The sequence below is a fragment of the Caenorhabditis remanei genome, chromosome IV (assembly GCF_010183535.1).
Source record: "Caenorhabditis remanei strain PX506 chromosome IV, whole genome shotgun sequence".
NCBI classification, from domain to species: domain Eukaryota; kingdom Metazoa; phylum Nematoda; class Chromadorea; order Rhabditida; family Rhabditidae; genus Caenorhabditis; species Caenorhabditis remanei.
The window spans coordinates 13754563-13779291 of record NC_071331.1 but is presented as its reverse complement, the minus strand read 5'-3'; the positions used below and the strand labels follow the sequence as shown (position 1 = coordinate 13779291).

Below are 24729 nucleotides of genomic sequence, written 5' to 3'. Positions count from 1 at the left end.
GAACCATTTCTTATCTTTTTAATCTTTAATGTTGTTTAATTTTAATAAAAAACAGTTTTTGCTTCCATGATTTCCATATTTTCGATTCTCGTTTTTATCGCTCAAATCACTGTTTTCTCAATTGGATGTGCAGGTGGATCCAACAATAATGGGAATGAAAAACGGAGTCGTTTTGGATTCCGAAGTGGAGCGAAAACTGTGAGTATTCGGAAAATTCACGATTGAAACTTCCACTAACTTCCAGAAGTTCCACGTGAAAGGAGATACGGAAGTGGCTACATTAGGGCCGGTTTCAATGGCAAGTACAGTGAGTAAAGTGACTGAAAATGCAGATGAAAAGAAGATAAGTCATCAAGATACTATTCGAACTGCAAAAGATAAGACAACAGTGAAATCTGAGGATAAAACATCTGAAAAGGAGAATCCGAAATCTCAGAAGACAGAGAGAAAAGGAGAAAAGAAGCCATTGAGTGAGGATTTCCACGGAAATATTCTCATTTAAAGTAGCAACAATTTCAGTTTCCGTGGAACCGTCCGGAGATTCTTTGGCATTCAAATTAGAATCTGAATCTCAAATAAGATTAACTTTCAAGAATATATCAGACGAGAAGATTATGTTCAAGATGAAAGTTTCTGATCACTCTTATAAGTGAGAAATCTTCAGAGAATCGAGGAACCATTAATACATTTTCAGTATGAATCCTGTTTTCGGAACACTTGAAATTGGGGAATCATCAGATGTAATTGTCACTCATACACCTTCTCAATGCAAAGAAGCAAAATTAGTTATTGTCAATTCTAAGGTAAGTTCATTATAGTTCGAAAATTAACATCATCAACAAATTACAGTACGCTGGGGATGTCGATTTGGCCAAATCATTCAGAAATCGGAAACCAACCGGAGGACCAATCACGATTAATTTGGTAGCAACTTGAAATTTTCAATAAATTGGTTTTTAATGCCATAGAATTGTGAACCGATTGATATATTTTACTTTTAAATATTTATTACTCAATAAGATTAATACAGTTGTTGCATCTTCATCCATACATTCACCGATTCATTCAGTTTGCAACAAGTTTGACTGTAATTTGACCTCCCGTTGGGCGCACACTCTTGAACGATTTGGCCAAATCCATTTCACCAACGAACTGAAAAAGAAACATTTGTTGAAGTAGAAAATATCACGCGACCCACATTTGAATTGACAATAACCATTTTCGCCTCTTTATGCGGGGACTTGTTGTGAGTCACAACGATATCCACAGTCTTTCCAGGTTCAATCGTACCGAACACTGGGTTGGATCTGAAGTTTTTGATTGAATTAACAGGTCTCAAAACCTGAAATCTCACTGATATGCATTATCCGAAAACTTGATTTTGAACATGATCTTCTTTGTGTGAACATTCTTGAATGTAACTCTAGTCTGAGAAGTGGATTCAGCTTTAAAAGCCAAATCTCCAGATGGTTCAATGGTCACTGAATATTGGAATAACATGATTGAAAACATTTCAGATTCGGGACTCACAGTGAGGTTTCGGTCCGTTTCTTTGACTCTCATTCTTCTTCGTTTCCTCTTCTTTTTTCTTCTTTTCCTCTTCCTCTTCTTCTTGCTTCTTCTTCTTTTCAGCTTCCTCCTTCTCCTTTTTCTCATCTTCCTCCTTTTTCTTCTTTTCTTCGTCTTCCTTCTTCTTCTCTTCTTCCTTCTTTTTCTCCTCTTCCTCTTCTTTTTTCTTTTTCTCTTCTTCTTCTTTCTTTTTCTTTTCTTCAGCCTCCTCTTCTTCTTCTTTCTTCTTTTTAGCTTCTTCCTCTTCTTTCTTTTTCTTTTCTTCTTCCTCCTTTGCTTTAGCAGCTGCATCATCTGCAGGAGGTGGACCAGCTACAGAAGACCGATTCTCGTTTTTAGGAGTGCCCTGAAAAGTTCCAAGATTATTAAATATCAGTCATCTGAGTATTCTCTTCTTCTTACTGGCTTGACTGTTGGCGCTTGCTTCTTCTTACCACCACATCCAACAAAGAAGACGACGATTTGGACGATGAGGATTAGTGTTGAAATTCCAAATGTCATTTCTGGCACAATAATCGAATTGATTATGATTGTGATGTGTTGCACAGAGTGAGAGAATCGGGAAACAAATTCAGAATATTTGGATTGTTTTTGGTCAGTTCAATGGTTAGTATGCTGATTGGTGGACACGCTTTTTTTTGGATAAATTATCCGTTTTTTAAATGAGTTACATTTTGTTCCGGTCATTTCTAAGAAAAATCTTCTGCTTTTAAGGCATTATTCGAAGCAAAATAAAGTTGACTTAACTTTAAAGTTTCTATGTGCATTTCTTTTTTCAAGTTCCCACTCAAATTCTTTGAGCGTATTGTTTAGCTAAACCGCGTAATTTCGGAGCGTCGTTGCGAAAATTCACACAATTTTCCCAAGAGGAACTCTTGCCTTTTTCAATTCAAAATCAATTTTTTTGAAGAATACTTTCAAAATATTTGTATTTTAACAGTGTTATCGCCTCTCTAACTATTTTTTTCAGAATTCCGCTTGGAAAATTCGACCTTTGGATGCGAAATGGGTAAAGAACAGTTTCGCGAGGCCGATAAAGCTTTAAAAGTGTAAGCTTCAGTATTTAAATGTTTTGAAGATGCCAAATATTTTTATATTTCAGTGTCGGAGTAAAATTCGCGCCGGGAGATTGCGAGTTTATGAGACAGACGGCACATGTGCCGATTTTCAACAATAAACTGTATGAAGATGTTGGTGGAAAGCTACAACCAGCTAATTATGGTCCACTTGATCCAAGAATGGTAAGATAAACAGTATCTCTTTCTTTTCTCAAAACTGAATTCTCAGGGAGTTTCTACAAAAACTGGAACATGTGCTACATGTGGACTTGGATTGACTGATTGCGTTGGTCATTTCGGCTACTTCGATCTCGATGTTCCAGTTTTTCACATTGGATTCTTTAAGCTCACAATTCAGTTACTTCAGTGCATTTGCAAAGTAAGTATTACACACAAAAATGTTCGGAGCAGAGAAATTTTCAGAATTGTTCATCAATTCTGCTCAATCCAGAACAACATCGTGTCTTTTCTCGCCAAGTTATGAATCCCAATATCGACTATTTGCACCGAAAAGCTTTACATAAACGAATTGTTGCGGCATGTAAAAAGAGCTCGACTTGCACTCAGTGTGGATTAAAAAACGGTATATTTCCATAGTCATGTATATATCAACACAAACCATTTTTCAGGCACCGTGAAGAAAGCCGTTGGAACCGTCTTAAAAATTGCTTTCGCAAGTCCAGTTCCTGCTGATGAACTCGGAAAATATGCGACAATGTTCAATGCTAATCAAGAAGTCGGCGATCATGTTAAGAAAATGAAGTTTACACTTCTCAATCCACTTTTTGTACAAAAGTTATTCGCCAATGTCAAGCAAGCGGATATTCCGGTTCTAATGGTCCGTTCAGGAGAAGAAAAACACCCAAACGACCTCCTATTGACTCGCATGCCTGTGCCACCTGTATGTATTCGACCATCAGTTGTTTCTGAAGTCAAATCAGGAACCACGGAAGATGATGTCACAATGAAACTGATGGAGATTATGCTGACCAATGATGTTCTGAAAAAACACAAACGGGATGGGGCACCAAGCAAAACTTTGTTTGAAACCTGGGAGCATCTTCAAGTAAGAACTAAAATAACAAGATCTTCAATTGACAATTCAAAAGTTTTCAGATTCAATGTGCTCTTTATATCAACTCAGAAATGTCCGGACTTCCTCCAGATATGCAACCAAAAAAAGCAATGCGATCGTTCACTCAACGTCTTAAAGGAAAACAAGGTCGATTCCGTGGAAATCTTTGCGGAAAACGTGTTGATTTCTCTGGTCGTACTGTTATTTCACCCGATCCGAATCTTCGAATCGATCAAGTTGGTGTTCCAATTCACGTTGCAATGACATTGACTTTCCCTGAAATAGTTAATGCATCGAACATTGAAAAAATGAGACAACTCGTTATCAATGGAAGCGATATTCATCCAGGAGCCAATTATCTGGTTGATAAGAAAACAGGAAACAAGAAGTTGTTGAAATACGGAAAACGAGATGAGTTGGCTAAACTTCTACGACTCGGTGATACTGTGGAACGTCATCTGGATGATAACGACGTTGTTCTGTTCAATCGTCAGCCTTCTCTTCACAAAATTTCAATTATGAGTCATCGCGCGAAGGTAATGCCGGGAAGAACATTTCGATTCAATGAGTGTGCATGTACACCATACAATGCCGATTTCGACGGAGACGAAATGAATTTGCATTTGCCACAAACATATGAAGCGAAAGGTAAACGAGTTTTTCATTTTATCTTCTTATTCTACCATTTACTTTTCCAGCTGAAGCAAGTGAGCTCATGAATGTGAAGAACAACTTGATCACACCTCGTTCTGGAGAACCATTAGTTGCTGCCATTCAAGATTTCATTACTGGAGGATACTTGCTCACCCACAAAGACACTTTCCTTCCGAGAGCTGAAGTTTATCGTTTTGCTGCTGCACTCATTGACGCCTCAGCCAAAAAACAGACAAAAATAAGAATTCCACCACCAGCTATCAGAAAACCAGTGGAACTTTGGACTGGAAAACAGCTCATCGAACTCATTATTCGCCCCGACAAAGGATCTCAGATCTCACTAAATCTTACTGCGAAAAATAAGTCGTATTCAGGAAATTTAGAGCTGTGCTCGAAAGATTCCTATGTTATCATTCGAAATTCGGTTCTCCTGGCTGGTGTCCTGGATAAGTCTCTTCTTGGATCTTCATCAAAAGTAAACATTTTCTATATGTTAATGAGAGATTACGGAGAAGATGCAGCTGTTGATGCAATGTGGAGGTTAGCACGAATGGCTCCAGTCTTCCTTTCAAATCGAGGATTCTCCATTGGAATCGGTGATGTACGCCCCAGTGAAAGATTGCTTCAAGAGAAAGGGCAACTGGTTGACACAGGTCAGTTTCCATAAATATCACTTTTGGAGCAGAGTTGAATATTCTCATTCAGGTTACGAACAATGCGCTCAATATATTCGTGAATTAGAAGAAGGAAAACTGAAAGCTCAACCAGGTTGCACTGAAGAAGAAACTCTTGAAGCTATCATTCTTCGAGAACTTTCTACGATTCGTGATCATGCTGGACAAGTGTGTCTTCGTAATCTTAGCAAGTATAATGCGCCATTGACTATGGCTGTATGTGGTTCGAAGGGTTCTTTTATCAACATTTCTCAAATGATTGCATGTGTCGGACAACAGGCTATTTCTGGACATCGACCACCGGATGGATTCGAAGAGCGATCTCTTCCTCATTTCGAGCGAAAAAAGAAGACACCAGAAGCTAAAGGATTCGTCGCGAACAGTTTCTATTCAGGACTCACTCCAACTGAATTCTTCTTCCATACAATGGGAGGACGTGAAGGTCTTGTCGATACTGCTGTAAAGACTGCCGAAACTGGATACATGCAAAGACGTCTTGTCAAGTGTTTGGAGGATCTCTGTGCATCATACGACGGCACCGTACGATCTTCTGTTGGAGATGTTATCGAATTCGTTTTCGGAGAAGATGGTTTAGATCCAGCAATGATGGAAGCTAAAGATGGAAGTGTTGTTGATTTCACTCATGTATTGGAGCATGCGAAGAATATTCAGACGAAAAAAGAGACACCGATCCCAGCTGATAAACTGGAGGATGTTCTGAAGAACGAAGTTCAAAAGCAGTTCAAAGGAAAATATCCTCACTTTGCTGAGCAACTCAAGGATTATCTTCTTCAAACTGAAATTAGGAAGAGTAAAAAATGGCAGAATGGAAAAACTCACTGTTCACAACATGAGACAGCTGAAGAGAATATCAGAGAGAAGTGTGCAAAGTGCAAGAACATGACTGAATACAGGTAAGATTATTATTGTTATTGTTTTCCTCAGGTTAAATATTTTATTATTTTCAGATCGTTACTTCTCACTAATTCGTGTTTGACAAAAACTCAACTTCACAGTTTCATACAATTATGTTACTACAAGGTGGCCAGAGCCATCACAGAACCAGGAACTGCTGTTGGAGCGATTGCTGCCACTAGTATTGGTTAGTATGACAATTATTGCATCGCTTCAAATATGTATCGAGACTATTTTTAGGAGAACCATCGACTCAAATGACCCTGAAAACTTTCCATTTCGCCGGTGTTGCTTCTATGAACATCACACAGGGAGTTCCCAGAATTAAGGAAATTATCAATGCGGTCAAGACTATCTCGACCCCAATTATCACTGCAGCATTGTTGGATCCATATGATGAATCATTGGCAAGACGAGTAAAAGCTAGAATTGAAAAGACAACTCTTGGTTAGTTCCAAATTATGTCATATTGTATTTCAATTTGGTTTTCAGGAGAAATCTGTGATTACATCGAAGAAGTCTATCTGCCAGACGACTATTTCTTGCTCGTTAAACTCAACTCTAAACGTATCCGCCTACTGCAATTAGAAGTTTCACTAGAATCTATTGCCTTTGCAATTTCTACATCGAAAGTTTGTCCGATGATGAGAGGATGCAAGATTGTTGCTCATGGAAAGACAATGATGGCAATTAGACCACCTTCAACTAGTAAATTGAGTAAAACAATGACAATGCAAATGCTCAAATACTCTCTCGGGAACGTTGTCATTAAAGGAATCTCTTCAGTCAATCGTTGTGTCATCCACGCTGACGAAAAGAAGGGAGACTTTTATTCACTTCTTGTTGAAGGAACTGATTTCCGATCTGTTCTTTCTTCTGTTGGTGTTGATCCAAGAAAAACTAATTTCAATAATGCTCTTGTGGTAGCTGAAGTTCTTGGAATTGAAGCTGCTCGGACATGCATTATCAATGAAATTATTGCCACTATGGATGCCCACGGAATCGGTTTGGATAGAAGACACGTGATGCTTCTCGCCGATGTTATGACCTATCGGTGAGAAAATGAACACTCTTGTTCAGACTGATAAAATCATCAAATTTTCAGAGGAGAAGTGCTGGGAATCACTCGAAACGGCCTTGTCAAGATGAAGGATTCAGTTCTTCTTCTTGCTTCGTTCGAAAAAACGATGGATCATTTGTTCGAAGCAGCCTTCTTCTCGCAGAGAGATGTGGTAAGTCTTGTGAAACAATAACAGTATTTCTAATGGACATTCTTCCCTAACTATTTTTTGTTTTTAGATTCACGGCGTTTCTGAGTGCATCATTATGGGAACCCCGATGACTGTCGGTACTGGAACCTTCAAGTTGATGCAGAAGCACGAAAAGAAAGCAATACTCAAACAGAATTCGCCAATTTTTCAGCGCCCCGAGACAACTATCACCCTTTAACTTTTCATGATTTCCGATAATATTGTTTTCATTATCATCATATTAACCACTTTTGTTAAATCCAACCCCCTACCCCTTTCTCTATTTTATTGTCCCCGTTTCTCATAATTTGTTCAGCTTTTTTGTTATTTTTTGTTGTTGTTGAAAGCACATGAAGTTATTCTACCGTTTATTGAATGACGAAGTTATCACAGTTAGAATGAAGTTTAGTTTTATATGCTTATCGGAAAGGTCTTAAAGATGTGGTAGTTGCAGGACGGCTTCGAGAACGTTTAGCAACGGATTTGGCTGATTGAGAGCGTGTTCGTTGGCGGCTCCCGTTGGCAGATCTCAGAAATTGTCTCGGAACCAAATTGCTCGGTGGAATCCACGGGATGGGCGGTGCCTCGATGAGAACACAATCCGCGAACATTTCTCTTTCAGATTCTTTCAATTGAATCCACGTTTCGTATGCTTCATTCGCCAATTCCAACCGTTTCAATTCGATTTCCTTCTTCTCTTCTTCCAACTTTTCTTTCTCTTCTTTTCTCAATTTTCTCGCCTCTTCACTCAGAAACTCTTCCTTCTTGGCTTTCCTGTAATTTCATAAATAAAGAAAATAAACATTTGAAATCAAAAGTATCTCACCATGCCAAGAAAGCTGCCTTTGCCTCTTTTATCTTCTCATTTCTCGCATCTTCTTCTGCTTTTCGTTTCTTTTCTGACTCTTGCTCCAACTTCTTTTTGATGTCTGTCACCGATTTTGATCGTTCTCGCTTCCACATTTCATAGTTCTAAATTTGAAATTTATTAACTACAAAAAAATATAAAATCTCAACAAAATCACCTTATCCGCTTCTTTCAATTTCTGATCTTTCGACGATTTCTCTTTTTCCAATTTCTCTTTTTCCTTTTGAAGTTTCGCTTTTTTCATAGCTTTCATTTTTTCATCGTGGTCCTGAACCCATCTCTGATATAATTTCTTCGAGTTTTCTCGTCGTTCTTTCTGAAATTAAAAAATAGATTATTTTCAATTCTTGATTCATACTACCTCTGCTGCCTCCTTCTGTTCTGACATCGCTTTTTCTTTTGCTTTTCTCTCTTTTATCTCTTTTTCTTTCTTCTGTAACCATTCTTTGTGATGAGCATCCGATGTCCTATTCACCTTTGAATGACTGAAAAACATTCATGATTTCATATGCAAAACTTCTGAAAACTCACAACATAGACATCTGCATCATATCACTCTCTTTTTTCTCATTTCCTGGTGTTCTTGGTTTCTCTTTCTGGTCGGCTACTTCACTTTTTTGTTCCATCTTCTTCCCACTTTTTGGCCTCTGAATCTCTTCTTTCGGTTCTTTTTTCGGCTCTTCTTCTTCATTTGAATCAATTCGAAATGTCAAACTTGGATCTTCTTGTTCTGAACTTGTTCCCAATGTTGTTTCAGAGAAATTGATATGTTTCACTGGTGTTTGAGTTGCTGACGGAGGTATTTCTTCTGTTGATTCTTCCACGTGGATTTCCAGTCGAGGGCGTGTTTCTCTGAAATCATATTGATTGCGAAAAGTTTGTCAGAATATCAATTACCGTTTTGGAGAATCTGGATGAATTGGAATTGAACTGACGAAACTATTTGTGGAAGACATTGAGGGCATATCAATTGTAGATATCAATGAGCGACGTCTTATATCATTTCTGAAAATCAAAGTTGAAGAAATAATACAAATCAATGCTCAATGCTCACAGTTTTTTGATAAAATCATCATCAGAATGTCTTCGAGATGAGCCTGTTGGCGTTGTTGACGTAGATGTGGATGTTAGAAAACTGAATGGTTGGAGATTTCCAGTGTTTTCTGTCTGTACGGGATCCTGAATTATAAAATAGGTAAAAACTAAATGAAAAAAATAAAAATGAGTCTCAATATTATGAAACTCTTTCCAATCAAAAAAGTATACATGCACTTCCGAGTACTTTTTTCATAAAGTTCACCAACTACAAACCTTATTCTCTTCATTACTTCCAGCAGATTCTCTTCCATGTCTCGTCGGCGGTCGAATCGGAGAATTCAATGCATTCTTCTCGATACTATTTGAGTTACTCGATGACGATGTGCTCTCAGTTTTCCGAGTGATTCCCAAGATTTCATCGAGTGTCTGGTTGACGCTCAGATTTCGAGATTGATGAAGTTGATAGTCGCCCATTTCACTGGAAAAATAGATATGAATGAATTGAAATTAATATTAAACGGGAGAGAAGAAAATAGAAGAAGGCTCAAGAAATAGAGAAGAGAAGCAAGAAATTAAAAGTAAAACCCACGGGACTTCTCTATCTCGATCTTGTTTTTGTTCGTCTTGTTGATATTTTCTGAAAATTTTGAATATGTGATTCTCTTCTTGGAGAGACTAAACAAGAAGACCTTCATTTTCATCCCGTTCTCTTCCCTCTCCACTTTCTCCGTGCTCTCTCATTTTCTTAAAGAGACATTTCGCACTCGTATATGTATTTGGTTGCTATGGGATACCGAATAGAAATGCTCTCTCGACTCTCTTCATATCATGTTATGCATTGCTGCATGCACTAATTAGGTGTTTCCGAATCGGGAAGCATGAGTAAAGAGAAAGGAAAATGAGAGAGGAAATAGGTTGAAAAGGATGAACAGGTGAAAATAGAAATAAAAAAGTTAAATCAGAAATAGACACCAGGGAGACAAATATTGGAAAGAAAACAGTTGTCTGTTATCCATTTATCCAAATAAGTTTGAATATGAAAACAGTTCAAGCTCTGTAATAAACGGATCGATTGTTCGAAGCTCCTACTTTTCCATCCAGAACACTCTCCATTGCAGTTCGAATTTCAGTCATATTTCCACGGTCTTCTGGAACCTGCGGCCAGCACATACCGATCATAATATTACGAACAAATGTTGGCATTCGATCAGGTGCTTCCATTCGGTATCCTGTTTTCACTTTTTGTTTTACTTCGGCGAGATTCAAGTCAGGATACGGAATAGCTCCATCCATGAATATCTGAAATTAAACATCTATTTTTCCGTATTCAAATCTGAAAGAAATGTTCCTAACCTCCCAGAGAAGGATACCGAAAGAGTATACATCACTCTTAAAAGTATACGTTGCAGTGACAATAACCTCCGGTGCCAGCCATCTGATTGGTAGTTTCGCCTGAATATCCTTCAGTTTATACTTGTGTGCAAGATCAGAAAGTTGCTTTGAAAGACCAAAATCCGTAATTTTGACAACATTTTTGTGCATCAAAAAGTTACGAGCTGCCACGTCACGATGAATACATCCATTTTTATGAAGATATTCAAGTCCTTTCGAAGCATCAAATGAGTATTTCAATTTGTCTCTCAATGAGACCGTATTCTTCTCATTTCTCAGAAATGAATCGAGTGCTCCTTGGTTTGCCAGCTCCATTACTAGCATGATCGGTTCCTGAATTGACAAATAAATTGTCAAAAACCTTTTGAAATGACTCACTCTCTCAACACAAACTCCGAAGAAACAGACGACGTTCGGATGTTGGTACTGTCTCATAATTCTTGCTTCTTTACAAACATCTTCTATCATATTCCGTGTACTGATCTTCTCGTTTCCCTTGTTTACTTTTACAGCAACCATTCGTTTCTCTCCCTTACAATAAAAAACTGCTTTATAAACTCCTCCAAATGCTCCTTCTCCAAGCATCTTTCCCAATTTAATCTGATCGTGGCGAAGTTCCCAATCTTGTTTGTTAATTGGATTCAGAAGAAGTGCAGGTACTTTTATGGAAACAGGTAGACGTTTCATTCGGAGAGTCGTCACCATGTCAAGAACATTATCAAACTTTCGATCCTCAATCACAATGGATCCTGAAGTTACTTTGTCAGTTAACAGTCAACCCATTTCTTCACCAACCATCCTCCTTCTCCTGCAATTGCCAATGATGACATTTTCCCTTCCATTTCACAGAAAGTACTGTTTTCGCCGCATCGTTTCCTGCGATATGAGACGTTCTCACAAGGAAATCACCATCGTTCTCTAATAATCTGAAACTATGGATAACTTGTTTTAATCCAGAACTTTTGATTCATACGTGTTGATATCAGCTCTCGGCAGTAATCCATGATACCAGTCCATATCTTGATGCTTCTTTCTCACTACTCCATCCGATCGGAGACTCTGATCCAATGTTCTGTTAGCTCGATTCGAATCTTGTCTACCTTGCATTTTAGGTTCTCTGTTCTGAAATCAATACGAGATGAGTCTGCTGAAGAAAGTTGGATTCCAAACCAGTTTCTTTCGTTGAGCTTGTAAATTGATGGTAGTTGGAAATAAATCTAATAGAAATGATTGGAATCTCTTTATTTTTTATGCAAGTTCTTCTTTTTCCCCAAGTTTCTTGAAACCGGTTCATAGTGTTAATGAGACAGCTCACGTAGTAATCATCAACGGGAAAATAATCATAATTTCCAACGTTTTTTGATCATCGTCATTTTCCAGTTGATTCATTTACTTCCTCCTTCCCGCTTCTTCTTGAATTCATGCTTATTTTGTCAGGTGTAAATCAACGAACACTTCCTTCCGCCCCACCCAATAAACTTCTTTGATTTATGATTCATCTTACTTGATTCATAATTCGCTCACCTCAAAAACCGTCATCTTCTCAATTTCTCTAAATCTCTTCCTCTTCGATACTATTTCATACTCTTACGTAAGACTGAATGTTTAGTGTGTTTCTGCTAGAAGCCGTCATCGTTGAATCCGAATAATTGCCTCTCTAAATGCGTTTTCTTACGGTCTCTGCCGTAAAAGCTGCATCGAGAGTGTAGGAATTGGAGAGACGCAGAATTCGATCCACCACTCTGTCCGTTTTCAAGTAGAACTGAGGGTGGAGAAGAACGTATAAAACGAATGAAGATGCTTCTATTTCATTTCTTTATTCCTTTGTGTTGCCATTTCTTCACATACAGTAACCTTCTCTTCTCTCTTACTATCCCTCTCAATACTTTTTTCATCTATTTCCAGAGATGAAATCGCTGTCAACTCAGCGAGCCGGATTCACTGCATGTGTCTTCTCGGGAGGTGCCATTCTTGTCTGCCTCGTTTATGTTCCATCTTTGGTCACCAAAATCCAAAATATAAACGACCAACTGAAAGTTGACAGTGAGGAATTCCGTGCGATGGCTGATTACACTTGGAAAGAGTTGATCACAATGAGAAGAGGAAAGCGTCAGGCATACGGAGATTCCCCAAAGAAAACATATCCATTGCATACTGCTTATGTTAAGGAAGATGCATTTGTTGAGGGAGCAAGCACCTGCAGTTGTAATCAAAACAATGGATGCCCGGCTGGACAACCTGGAACTCCTGGAAAACCGGTATGTAGTAGACGTTTCTCTTTGAATTCAGTAGATCGTAGGCAGCAGACGTGTACTAAGTAGTGGAACTAATCTTCTGTTTTCGAGAAGTTATTCTTTAGAAAACCAGCTTTCTGTGTCTTCAATGTTATTTTTATTTCAGGGACTTGACGGTGAACCAGGTAAATCTGGAGAACCAGGAGCACCTGGACTCGCTGGAATTGCTCCACCAGTGACAATTGACCCAACAAAAGGATGCAGAGTGTGCCCGAATGGACCACGTGGACCAACTGGACCACCAGGAGAAACTGGACCATCTGGACCAGAAGGACCACCAGGAAATCCAGGAAGAATTGGAGAACATGGACGTGAAGGGTATCCAGGACAACAAGGAATTCCAGGAGAACCAGGAAAACCAGGAAAACTTGGAGAAGTTGGACCAAATGGACGTGATGGAGTACGTGGACAAAAAGGACCACTCGGACCAAAAGGAGATTCTGGACCACCAGGACAAAAGGGGCCAGCTGGATATCCAGGAAGAGATGGACAACGAGGAAATGATGGAGAAAGTGGACCAGTTGGACCAGCTGGACAATTGGGAATGCCAGGAGAACCTGGACAAATTGGAATGGTTGGAGCACCAGGAGCACCTGGACAAGATGCCAGTTATTGTAAATGTCCAGAAAGAAATGCCGGAGTCAACAAATTCGAGCCACCACCAGCAGAGCAGCCAGGTTACGAACCACAACCAGTAAGTTGTTGTTATTCATTTCATAATCAGTTAGTTTAATTTTTGTTGAAAGAGTTTTCTAACCTTCTATCGTTTCGTTCAATAACCTTCCGTTCTCAATTCAGTCAACTTCTTCTCAGCCGGCAACCTACGCTCCAGCTACTCCAGGACCAGATGCTGCCGTTGAGGCACCACGTTCTCCATATCGTAAATGGAAATGGTTGCAGTAAATTTCAAGACAATATAGTTTTTAATTCAATCTACTTGCGTTTTAAACTTCTTCAAAACAATGAATTTGTCCATTTTATGGCTTCTCTTGTTATTTTTTGTTGATACACATAGAGAATCGATCGAATTTTCCAGAATTCGAAAACCAATCACAGTCAATTGGGAAAGGGGAGATTGCACACAACACCAAGTATAAATACAGAAAGGAACGGGGGAAAGAATATTTAGGAAAAATACAATAATATTATGAAAGCAATCGTCGAATTATGCGCTGAACACCGGATTCTGATACTCTTGAGGAGGCTGTTGAGCTCGACGGAGCACCTGAAAGTTTAACACTGAGAAGGAGATTATCCACCTTCTAGACTCACATTGAGGAAGGCCCACTTCTGGAAGTAACTTGTCATTTGCTCGGTGTTATTCCAGCGACAACGCAAATATCCCCATAAATTGGCAAGGTTCATCAGAGCTCCCAGAAGAGCAACAATCATCCACTCGAACTGAAATACAAAATTTAATGTTGAAATAATTTTAATTTTTATTCAGTTCGAATGATTTAGAAAATAGCGAGATTGAAAATCCAAATATATATAAATCTTACCTTGAGGGTCAAAAACGCGGTAACGACAAAGAAAATCCACACAGCTGGGCCAACAACCAACCCAAGCCAGAAAACTCGTCGGTCGATGGCTGGAAAACGAGTCATATCTTTTGCACTTTCAAATTTCCAGTGATTGTTTCCATCGGCATCAACAAAATTCCACCAGCGGAGACCGACTAGCAGACGTCCAGTTATATTTTTAACTGCCCAGAAGTCCATAGACAGAAGGGTAAGCTGAAAAGTAATACAGTTTTTAAAATCATAACTTAAAAAATTGCTGAACGATAATAGTTTTATAAGTGTGAAACAAACGTTTGAAGCTAAACTTTATTAGGAATACTTTGCTTTGATCGAAGATAAATTTCTCTTTATTTCCGAAAATTCAGCACAAGCGGGGAACTGTTGTGATTTTTTGCAGCTGTTTGCATTTTGATTGAATGGATATTTGCCACGGACGATTAAAGTACTTTTATAAAAAACTTGAGACCCCACAAATTCCGAGGAAAAACAACTCCTGGGAAACGAACTCCTGGGAAAAAGGCGGGGCCAAGCGCGCTGATTGGCTGCAAAATGCTAATTAGCAAGATTGCGCAACTGATTAGCCAATCAGCGCGTTTGGCCCCGCCTTTTTCCCAGGAGTTCGTTTCCCAGGAGTTTTTTTTCCTCGGAATTTGCGGGGTCTCAAAAACTTACGATGACAAGAAACTGGACGATGAAAGAACTAGTGAAGAAGTTGGCGAAAAAATAGAAGAAAAGTGAAGCGGCTTTGAAAGAAAGATGAGCCAGTACGATTGTAGGCTTTCTGAAAAAGAGTATATATTATTGAAGCTAGCAACTGTTTTTTCAGTGACAGAAATCGCAGTTCTTTTGAGATTCACAAATTCTAATTTGTTTAAAGAATAGCTTACCCGAACATTTGGAGACTAAATCCTCCTTGAGACGACTGGCTTTGTGTTATGCCTGCCCCAATAGATATGTCATTCTCGAATCCCGACATTTTTCAGAAGTTTCACTCGAAATTCGATAAATTTCAGTACTGAAAATGACGTGGGAAAACCGTCGCGATGAGAGTTTGCGCGTGTGTTGTGCTGCTTGCACACAGAGTGACGATTGCGGACTTCATACCGTACCACTTTTGATTTCTGCGAACGATCTGGAAATTTTTTGTTTCCTTTGTTCGCCTTTTCGTCATTTCTCACATTCTTCTGTTTATTTTCTTTCAAAAAGTTTTTTAATATCAAAAAGAGCATTGTTTGGAATAGTTATTTGTCTGTGAAACGCGCAACATGCGATAACAGAGTTTCGCAATTACTGTTTCTTTTCGAAAACCGGTGATAATGTTTCGAATAGGGGGACAACGAGTTTCAGAGTTTTATTTAGAATAAAAATTAACCTTATTTCAATTAAATGTAATCGAAAATCAATATCTCATTCGATTCTCGTAGGAGTTCCGAAAGGTGTTCCCCGAGTCATCGCCTTCTGCAAACTCGATTCTCATGTAAAAGTTGTAAAGCCAAGCAGCGAAGAATTTAGACATAGTCCACTGTCTGTAGTATCTTGTTTGTACAAAAAGATAGAGATTGAGGTAGACACTGGTGAATCCAAGAATCGTGAAAGGAATCCAGAATTTCTGAAAGTCATGAGAGCGTTGGAGTAATTCCGCGAGAACGTACACTTAGTGTAATTATGACTGGAATTAGCTTGATAATCCAGACCAAAGAGAAAAAGACCATGAAAGTGAAAAAACTGTCACGATCCGTGGAAGGGTAACGGCTGAGAAAATCCTTTTCGGCATAAAAGTGATATGTGATGTGGTTTTCTTCATCAACTTTGAAACCGTGATGTAATCCAGTCAGTTTTGGACCAATAATGTTTTTGGTTACAAAGAAGTCGAGAACGGCCAAGAAGGTCTGCAACGTTTTCAAATTTAATTATTACCAAAAAAAGTTTCTTCCAGACAAATAATACTTACGAAAACGGTCGCGTTGAATTCAGCTTTTATGTTATCGATCACGTAGCCTTCGCCCTCAAAATAGTTAACGCCGGGAGCTCCAAACATAATCGTAATCAGGGCCACTAGTTTGAGTAGAACGTGGGTCCAAATCAAATACGGCCTTCTAAACAATAAAAATAATGTTTCTTTTTTTTCGGTTACTCACTTCCACTTTGGTGGTAGAAGTCGATCCCATTTGAATTCCAATTTCCATGGTGCCTCGCGTTCTGTGGTATTTCCAGTTCGCATTTCAGTTGAACAGAAACGTTGCAAGTTTCAATAACCACTTGAGTCTGTTTACCGGTTATTTGTAATCGTTTTTGAATTCCACGTGTAAAATCGTCGTGGTTGTTATGCTGTTCACGTGAATTTTCAATTCAAGCAAACCAATTTTGTTCGAATAAAAAATCTAAATTTTTGATTTTTAGCAACAATACTTTATCATAAGTGAGTTGGTAATATATCAGTATACGAATTACGCATCTTATTTCCTTTTAACCTGGTTGTACGTGTCAACAATATCGCATAAATTATTCATTAACACAAGCTTGATCTCTCTTTTTAGTCTCTCGTGCATTGGCATTATCAGCTACTTTGTCAGATTGCCCGCAAAATTAGTTTTTTTTCGTAAATTTATCCAGATTGCTGTGTATTCATTTCAGCAAGTGTTTGACATGAATCTTTGTAGTTTTTGTACATTTTATTCAGTCGATTTGTTGAATCATTCTTTCCAAGATCCACAATTTCGGAAGTTAGGACCCTACTCGTGTGCACACTTGCAACGGGCCGGGCCGATTTGAGAATTTTCACCGGTCCGGCGCGGGTCACAGTACAAAAATTTGAAAATTTGATTTTTTCGCAAAAAAGTCGAATTCTCAAAACTCAAGTGTACATAGGATTTTTGACTATTTTTGATGAAAATTTCAAAAAATTTCGAAAAATTTTGTGAAAAAATTGTGCTCATTTTTTGACTCCGGGCCGACCGGGCCGGACCGGGCCGATATTTTGCAAGTATGCTCGTGTGTGATCACATCCGTCGGTAAAGCTTCTCCGAGCTAGAATGTATCAGTGTTTCTCCCTTTAAAATATTTTTACTTTATTGTCCTTCCGAAGAGAAATTCCAGTATGTGATATTGAATTAGGACAGGTAATAAAAATTGGCTCGATATTAAGTACTTTAAGAAAATTTAACACATTCCCCACTTATTTTTGAAGTGAGTGATAGGAAGTCGTAAATCCATCTGCAAAAATTCAATAACTTCCAGTAGTATGCGTGGTCTTTTTTCTGGAAATAACATCAGCTCTGTGTTTTTTCAATTTATTCTTATTTACAGCTTTCCGTATAAAAAGTTCTCACTACTCACTCGCAAATTTCCTTCACTGGCAGCTATCTCTTACTGCTACTAGATCCTTCTCGTGCCAAGTGCTCATATGAGCACAATAACTTGACAACCAATACTTACTTACTTAGTTACTTAGTCGATCCGTTCTTCGCTCAGTTGGTGTGGGCGCGGATCACAGCTATCCATTTTTTCCGATCTTTGGCGATTGTGCTCCAAGGTTCGATCAATTGAGTTCCTTGTCGCACTGAGATTTCTTTCTTCAGGGAGTCGGCCCATCGCATTGGTGGTCTTCCTACTGGCCTTTTCTCATTTCTGGGTATCCATTCTTGAAGTAACGTTGTCCACCGATTATCGTTTCTTCTCATCACGTGGCCAGCCCAACTTAACTTTCGTTTCGTTATGAAGACAAGAGGGTCTTTCACTTGGGATATTTTCCTTATATCTTCTCGGTGGAGGTTTTTCTCTCGTTGTTCCGTGAGGGTAATTCCGACGAGTTTACGTTCAAGTGCAGCATGTGTTATTCTTACTCTTTCGGATAGAGCTTTAGTGAAAGTCCATGTTTCTGATCCATATGTCAGTGCGGGGAGAACAATGGAGTCGAAAAGTTGCGCTCGGATTTTCGGACACGTCAGGGCATCTGTTGTGTTTTTTATATTGTTGAGTGCAGCCCATGCCGATCGTCGTCTTCTGTGAATTTCTGGCTCTAGATCGTTTTTTGTATTGAGCAGTCTCCCCAAGTATACGTATTCCTCAACATCTTCAATTGCTGACATGGTGTTGTTTTTTCTGATATGTATTTGGTGACTTGACGCAAATTTGTTCCTCAGCACTTTTGTTTTACTCGCGTTTATTTCTAGACCGACTGTTTCACAACTGTTTACCAGCTCTTGTAGCATTTTTTCCGCTATTTGTGGAGTTTTCGAGATGAGAATGATATCGTCGGCGAATCGTAGGTGTGTTAGGTTTCTGCCGTTAATTCTGATACCAGGGGAGTTGTCGTAGTCATCTTTGTCTTCTTTTATATGTGGCCATGACATTCGACGGAAGGCCGATTCGAGACAGGCAGAGAAAAGGTTTGGTGAAATGGGGTCACCTTGTCTGACACCTCTGGTAATGGGGATATTGACTGGGTTATAGAAAGGTGTGATTGTGGTGGAGCAATCGTTGTAACACTCTTTTAGGAGTTTTATGTATCCAGAGTCTATCCCTTGAGTCTTCAGGCTTTCCCATAAAGCAGTGGGTTCGATCGTGTCGAATGCCTTTTTGAAGTCGATAAATACCATTGTGATTGGTATTTGGTATTCTCGACCGACTTCCAGCAGTCTTCGCACTGAATGGATGTGGTCAATCGTCGAGAAGGATCTTCTAAATCCTGCTTGTTCGACCGGTTGTGCTTCTTCCAGTGACTTCCGGATTCTATTCAGAATACATTTCGTGAAGACTTTATAAAGTATAGGAAGCAGGCAGATCGGACGATAATTTTCTAGATTTTCTTTGTCTCCTTTCTTGAATATTAGAGTTGTTTTTGACGATTTCCACTTTGTTGGAACTTTTCCTTCTTGAAGGTACCGTGAGAATTTGTTCGCTAGAAGTTTGTGAACGGAGGAGTGACAACTTTTCAGGAAGTCTGCTGATAGCTTGTCTTCTCCCGCTGCTTTACCGTTTTGGAATGAGTTCAGGGAGTGTTGGATTTCTTCTGGAAGGAATGGAGGTAATGCTTTTGTTTGTTGAGGAATGATGGTTGTCGCTTTTGACTGTTTGGTTGCAAACAGGTTTGAGTAGAAGCGTCTGACTTCGATTTCCATTTTCTCTCTTGAAGTGAGCTTTTCTCCTGTCTCTCCTGATAACAGACATGGAATGTATGATTGATATTCATTGATGTCTCTTGCGACCTTTCTCAGACTCTTTCTCTGGTTTGCTGCATTTAGAAGTCTATCCTTCGCGAAGTTTTCATGGTCTCTCTTTACCGCTTGTCGGCACTCTTTGGACAGGGTCTTGAAGTTGGGGTCTGATCTGTCTGTGAATCTCCTTTTCGACAGTAGCAGTCGCGTACTGTCCTTCAGTCTATTTCTAGAGTGATTGGTTGGAATAGTCACTGCAGCGTCCTGCGCTTTCTTTAGAGCATGTACAAGAGTGTCGTACTCTTTATCGATATCTTGATCTTCGCAAGAGTCAAGATTTTCTGTTGCGAGTAACGCTGCAGTCGGGTCTAGGATTCTTCTAGGCGGCTTCCTTCTTTTCACTTGTTCGAACTTGGCTTGTTTTGCGTTTATGTGTACATTTGCTCGAAGCATACGGTGATCGCTGCCGTTTGTGAATGAAGGAACAACTGAGACGTCGGTGATGTATTTTCCGTTGGCAAGGATGTGGTCCAACTCGTGCCTGTGTTGTTTGTCGTAAATTATTCATTAACACAAGCTTGATCTCTCTTTTTAGTCTCTCGTGCATTGGCATTATCAGCTACTTTGTCAGATTGCCCGCAAAATTAGTTTTTTTTCGTAAATTTATCCAGATTGCTGTGTATTCATTTCAGCAAGTGTTTGACATGAATCTTTGTAGTTTTTGTACATTTTATTCAGTCGATTTGTTGAATCATTCTTTCCAAGATCCACAATTTCGGAAGTTAGGACCCTACTCGTGTGCACACTTGCAACGGGCCGGGCCGATTTGAGAATTTTCACCGGTCCGGCGCGGGTCACAGTACAAAAATTTGAAAATTTGATTTTTTCGCAAAAAAGTCGAATTCTCAAAACTCAAGTGTACATAGGATTTTTGACTATTTTTGATGAAAATTTCAAAAAATTTCGAAAAATTTTGTGAAAAAATTGTGCTCATTTTTTGACTCCGGGCCGACCGGGCCGGACCGGGCCGATATTTTGCAAGTATGCTCGTGTGTGATCACATCCGTCGGTAAAGCTTCTCCGAGCTAGAATGTATCAGTGTTTCTCCCTTTAAAATATTTTTACTTTATTGTCCTTCCGAAGAGAAATTCCAGTATGTGATATTGAATTAGGACAGGTAATAAAAATTGGCTCGATATTAAGTACTTTAAGAAAATTTAACACATTCCCCACTTATTTTTGAAGTGAGTGATAGGAAGTCGTAAATCCATCTGCAAAAATTCAATAACTTCCAGTAGTATGCGTGGTCTTTTTTCTGGAAATAACATCAGCTCTGTGTTTTTTCAATTTATTCTTATTTACAGCTTTCCGTATAAAAAGTTCTCACTACTCACTCGCAAATTTCCTTCACTGGCAGCTATCTCTTACTGCTACTAGATCCTTCTCGTGCCAAGTGCTCATATGAGCACAATAACTTGACAACCAATAACCAGTTTTCTATAGAGTTGCGAAGGCGAAATAAACGAGGCTCGCGTTTGCGTTTCCCATTTTTTTTCGAAAGCTACAAAAAGTGCAATGTGTCCATACTTAATTTTCATAGACGTTAGCAGAAATCAAAGTAGCTTTAATATTTGAAAATGAGAAAACGAAATTAAAGTCAGCGAATTGTTAAACTTCGTACACATGAATTCTATTCATCTTTCTTTTGAATCCTTTTCTCCAATTCTCTTCGAAGTTATTCATCTTCTTCATCTCCTCTGCTTCTCTGTTTCTCCCTCTCCGGACTAAAATAGGGAAGAGAATCAGCTGATTCTCTCGCTCACTCTCGCTTTGCTTTTCTCCCTGACATTTCTCGCTTCGTCTTCAAATAGTTGATGAACAGAAGTTTCAGCAAAATATAAGAGGTTCAGAGAAAAATAGTGTTATTTGTCTTTGTTCACATTCACCACGTCGTGGCTGATGTAGAAAAACTGGGCGAGCGACACTTTATTGATGTTAATATTTATAGACTTTTCCAACAAAAAATATACTATTTGTTTCTACGTGATGGCAACTTTCATGAGTAAACATCGGTTCTGCTGTCAAACTGTACGAAATCCTATATGAATACTTTCTACGATTTAATTTAAGGTTAACTTCCTTCTAGGAACATTGTTAAAGTTTGTTTCGTTGATATGTTCCGATACCTTCGTTTTTCTCTGCAAAATTTCACGTCACGTTTTCCGAATTATTTGTGCAAGTGCGCTCCAGTGAAAAGTGTATAGTGACGTTCGCACCGCCGCCGTTTCTGCCACACCTCTCTCCCTTTCTTCCATCGACTTTATGTGATTTCTTCTTACTCATCGATTCAGCATCGAAAAGTAGTCGAGAACGCAGATTATAAAAAAATATTCGTTAAAATTCAGTTCGTTGTTTTTTAAATCAGTACTCATATATTGGAACTGTTTGGAACACTAAGAAAAACAGTGTCTTATGTCAGTTTTGAAAAGTTGTGCTCTTTGTTGAGTGAAAAGTCTATCTGAAAGATCAAACGTGGCGAACAATTTTCGAATTGTCTGCATGTTGAAATTTTTAAAAATCCTAACACGAAACGTTCCAATTAATCTCATATTTATTTTGATTTTTTTCCAACATCTCGAAATTTCAAACGTTGTCTGTCGATGTTTCAACGTTATTCGATTCTTTTTTTTTGAAGGAAATTGGGTACTGCCACACATATATACTTTCGAATTCTTGGGAGGAAATCGATATAAGTTGATGCTTCAATATTCGCTTCGCTTTTGAGTGTGAATAAGGTGAGAAAAACAAACGACAAACCCGCAATATTCAATAACGTTCAGAACAAAAATGGACGGAATAGATCCAGAAACACTCCTCGAATGGCTTCAAACGGGTATAGGAGACGAACGGGATCTACAATTAATGGCACTGGAACAGCTTTGCATGTTGTTGTTGATGGCTGATAATATCGATCGATGCTTCGAATCATGTCCACCACGCACATTTATTCCTGCCCTCTGTAAAATATTCATAGATGAAACAGCACCAGACAATGTGCTTGAAGTCACTGCTCGTGCTATCACCTACTACTTGGATGTTTCGAACGAGTGCACTCGTCGCATCACTCAGGTCGAAGGAGCAGTGAAAGCTATCTGCGCTCGTCTCGCCGCTGCTGAAATGTCGGACAGATCTAGCAAAGACTTGGGTGAGTCAATTTTTCATGTATATTCAAATCCAATGTTTTTTTAGCCGAGCAATGCGTGAAACTTCTGGAGCACGTGTGTCAAAGAGAGACTATGGCTGTCTATGATGCCGGTGGTATAAATGCAATGCTCAATTTGGTCAGAGTGCACGGAGCACAAGTTCACAAAGACACGATGCATTCTGCAATGTCTGTGGTGACACGATTGTGTGGAAAGATGGAACCCACTGATCTAGAGTTAGCAAAATGTGCAGAGAGTCTTGGAGCGCTCCTCGAACACGATGATCCGAAGGTAAGTTGTTAATACTTATACTCAATATTTTCCATTTCACAATTTGTTAAAAATTCGAATTTTCAGGTATCTGAAAGCGCATTGCGTTGCTTTGCTGCCCTCACCGATCGTTTCGTTCGTAAAATGATGGACCCAGCAGAACTAGCACTACACAGTAATCTTGTCGAGCATTTGATCTCTATAATGGTATCATCCAATGATGAGAATTCTCCTGCTACAGCTTCAGCCAACATATTATCCATTGTTCTTTCACTTATCGGAAATTTATGCCGTGGTTCAAGTCTTATAACTGAAAAAGTTCTCACGTCTCCAAATATGATAAAAGGACTCAGAGCAACACTCACGAACAAAGAGGAAAGAGTGGTTACAGATGGACTCCGTCTTTGTGATCTTCTATTAGTCCTTTTATGTGAAGGTCGTAGTGCACTTCCTCTCACATGTGCCGTATCGGGAGATTATGCAGCTGGAAGTGGTGCTGAGCGAGTTCACAGACAGCTAATTGATGCCATTAGACAAAAAGATTTGACAGCGTTAGTAGAAGCAATTGAAAGTGGACAGGTGAGGGAATTTAATTGCTAAAGTTTTCAGAATATCAGTTGATAATCATATGTTTTCTTTCAGGTTGATGTCAATTTCGCAGACGATGTTGGACAGTCACTCACAAATTGGGCATCTGCATTCGGCTCAATCGAAATGGTACAGTATTTGTGTGATAAAGGGGCTGATGTCAATAAGGGTCACAAGAGCAGTTCATTGCACTATGCAGCTTGCTTTGGACGACCGGACGTAAGTTACGACACTGATATTTGTTGTGTGTGGTTTGTTCGGTTCAGTTTAAATTTATTTGAAAATTGTTCTTATTTTTCTCCAAAATTAAACTGAGAAGTTGCCACACAAGATAAATGCAGTAAAGAACGTCGTGACTTATTCCTTCAGTCAGCATTTATTATCTCAGGTTGTGAAATTGCTGCTTCAGCGTGGCGCCAATCCTGATCTACGAGACGAAGACGGCAAAACTGCACTGGACAAAGCACGCGAAAGATCGGACGATGATCACAATCAAGTAGCCAACATACTTGAATCTCCCAGTGCTTTTATGAGAAACAGTATGTTTTCATTAGTCATATCGCAGCATAATCAAGTATTTTAGAAGAAGAGCAAAAGACGAAAGCTTCTACATCCCAACAACCAGGAACTTCAGCCAAACCAGAGCTTCCCAACCCACAACTTGTTAGAAAAGTTCTCCACCAGCTTCTTCCGATTTTCTGTGAAATTTTCCAAAGATCACTTAATGGAACCGTTCGTCGCACATCATTGTCACTGATGCGAAAAATTGTAGAAAATATCGGCGATCTCCGTCAAAGTGCAGCATCAGAAGACGGTGTCACAGCAGTCTCAACAAATTCTGCCCGTAAGATGTCCGCTGACGTATCTGCTGGAGCTGAATCATTGGTAGCAGTAGTTGTTTCGGTGATGGACCAAGAAGAAGATCATGAAGGTCATGAGCAAGTTCTCTTAATTCTTGAATCGCTGCTGGAAAAAGATGCTGAACTATGGGTTACTGAGTTGGTTCGTCTTGGAGTTTTCGAACGTGTAGAAGCTATGGCAAAAGAACCTCCAAAAGGGTTGGAAGAAGTATTGAATGCTATTCGCCTGGAAGGAAGATCTCGAGTCGCTCCGATGGAAATTGACTTCCAGAGTCAACAACCGTCTTCATCAGCCACTACCAGCAATGACATCATGGATACTACTACAGCTACAGTACCATC

General features: G+C 39.2%; 9 protein-coding genes across 9 annotated transcripts; 3 read left to right on the top strand and 6 right to left on the bottom strand.

Annotated features, from left to right (window-relative positions):
* Nucleotides 1-66: 66 nt before the first annotated feature.
* On the top strand, nt 67-936 carry GCK72_013862 (uncharacterized protein; the record flags this gene model as incomplete). Its single annotated transcript, XM_003087327.2, has 5 exons — nt 67-198; nt 245-470; nt 520-649; nt 695-803; nt 850-936. 5 exons carry the CDS (start codon nt 67-69, stop codon nt 934-936), a joined length of 684 nt encoding a protein of 227 aa, XP_003087375.2.
* Nucleotides 937-1065: 129 nt separating this feature from the next.
* On the bottom strand, nt 1066-2070 carry GCK72_013861 (uncharacterized protein; the record flags this gene model as incomplete). Its single annotated transcript, XM_003107690.2, has 5 exons — nt 1066-1152; nt 1199-1307; nt 1355-1481; nt 1531-1915; nt 1972-2070. 5 exons carry the CDS (start codon nt 2068-2070, stop codon nt 1066-1068), a joined length of 807 nt encoding a protein of 268 aa, XP_003107738.2.
* A 504-nt stretch (nt 2071-2574) lies between these two features.
* GCK72_013860 (uncharacterized protein) lies at nt 2575-7394 on the top strand (the record flags this gene model as incomplete). The annotated part of the gene is made up of 13 exons (XM_053730028.1): nt 2575-2618; nt 2672-2810; nt 2857-3006; nt 3051-3210; nt 3257-3693; nt 3744-4350; nt 4401-5009; nt 5062-5944; nt 5999-6132; nt 6186-6392; nt 6438-6999; nt 7051-7177; nt 7245-7394. 13 exons carry the CDS (start codon nt 2575-2577, stop codon nt 7392-7394), a joined length of 4209 nt encoding a protein of 1402 aa, XP_053584800.1.
* Nucleotides 7395-7614: 220 nt separating this feature from the next.
* Nucleotides 7615-9575, bottom strand: GCK72_013859 (uncharacterized protein; the record flags this gene model as incomplete). The annotated part of the gene is made up of 8 exons (XM_003107990.2): nt 7615-7969; nt 8022-8167; nt 8221-8379; nt 8425-8548; nt 8595-8915; nt 8961-9068; nt 9118-9242; nt 9375-9575. 8 exons carry the CDS (start codon nt 9573-9575, stop codon nt 7615-7617), a joined length of 1539 nt encoding a protein of 512 aa, XP_003108038.2.
* A 573-nt stretch (nt 9576-10148) lies between these two features.
* GCK72_013858 (uncharacterized protein) lies at nt 10149-11600 on the bottom strand (the record flags this gene model as incomplete). The annotated part of the gene is made up of 5 exons (XM_053730027.1): nt 10149-10400; nt 10455-10826; nt 10872-11242; nt 11289-11419; nt 11467-11600. 5 exons carry the CDS (start codon nt 11598-11600, stop codon nt 10149-10151), a joined length of 1260 nt encoding a protein of 419 aa, XP_053584799.1.
* Nucleotides 11601-12400: 800 nt separating this feature from the next.
* On the top strand, nt 12401-13690 carry GCK72_013856 (uncharacterized protein; the record flags this gene model as incomplete). Its single annotated transcript, XM_003107954.2, has 3 exons — nt 12401-12751; nt 12894-13481; nt 13586-13690. The coding sequence occupies 3 exons, from the start codon at nt 12401-12403 to the stop codon at nt 13688-13690; spliced, it is 1044 nt and encodes a 347-aa protein (XP_003108002.2).
* Nucleotides 12890-13500, bottom strand: GCK72_013857 (uncharacterized protein; the record flags this gene model as incomplete). The annotated part of the gene is made up of 2 exons (XM_053730026.1): nt 12890-13380; nt 13434-13500. The coding sequence occupies 2 exons, from the start codon at nt 13498-13500 to the stop codon at nt 12890-12892; spliced, it is 558 nt and encodes a 185-aa protein (XP_053584798.1).
* A 262-nt stretch (nt 13691-13952) lies between the features above and the next one.
* Nucleotides 13953-15286, bottom strand: GCK72_013855 (uncharacterized protein; the record flags this gene model as incomplete). The annotated part of the gene is made up of 5 exons (XM_003107712.2): nt 13953-14012; nt 14060-14188; nt 14290-14523; nt 14983-15091; nt 15198-15286. 5 exons carry the CDS (start codon nt 15284-15286, stop codon nt 13953-13955), a joined length of 621 nt encoding a protein of 206 aa, XP_003107760.1.
* A 423-nt stretch (nt 15287-15709) lies between these two features.
* On the bottom strand, nt 15710-16531 carry GCK72_013854 (uncharacterized protein; the record flags this gene model as incomplete). Its single annotated transcript, XM_003107763.2, has 4 exons — nt 15710-15919; nt 15963-16199; nt 16262-16406; nt 16449-16531. 4 exons carry the CDS (start codon nt 16529-16531, stop codon nt 15710-15712), a joined length of 675 nt encoding a protein of 224 aa, XP_003107811.2.
* Between the last annotated feature and the right edge of the window lie 8198 nt (nt 16532-24729).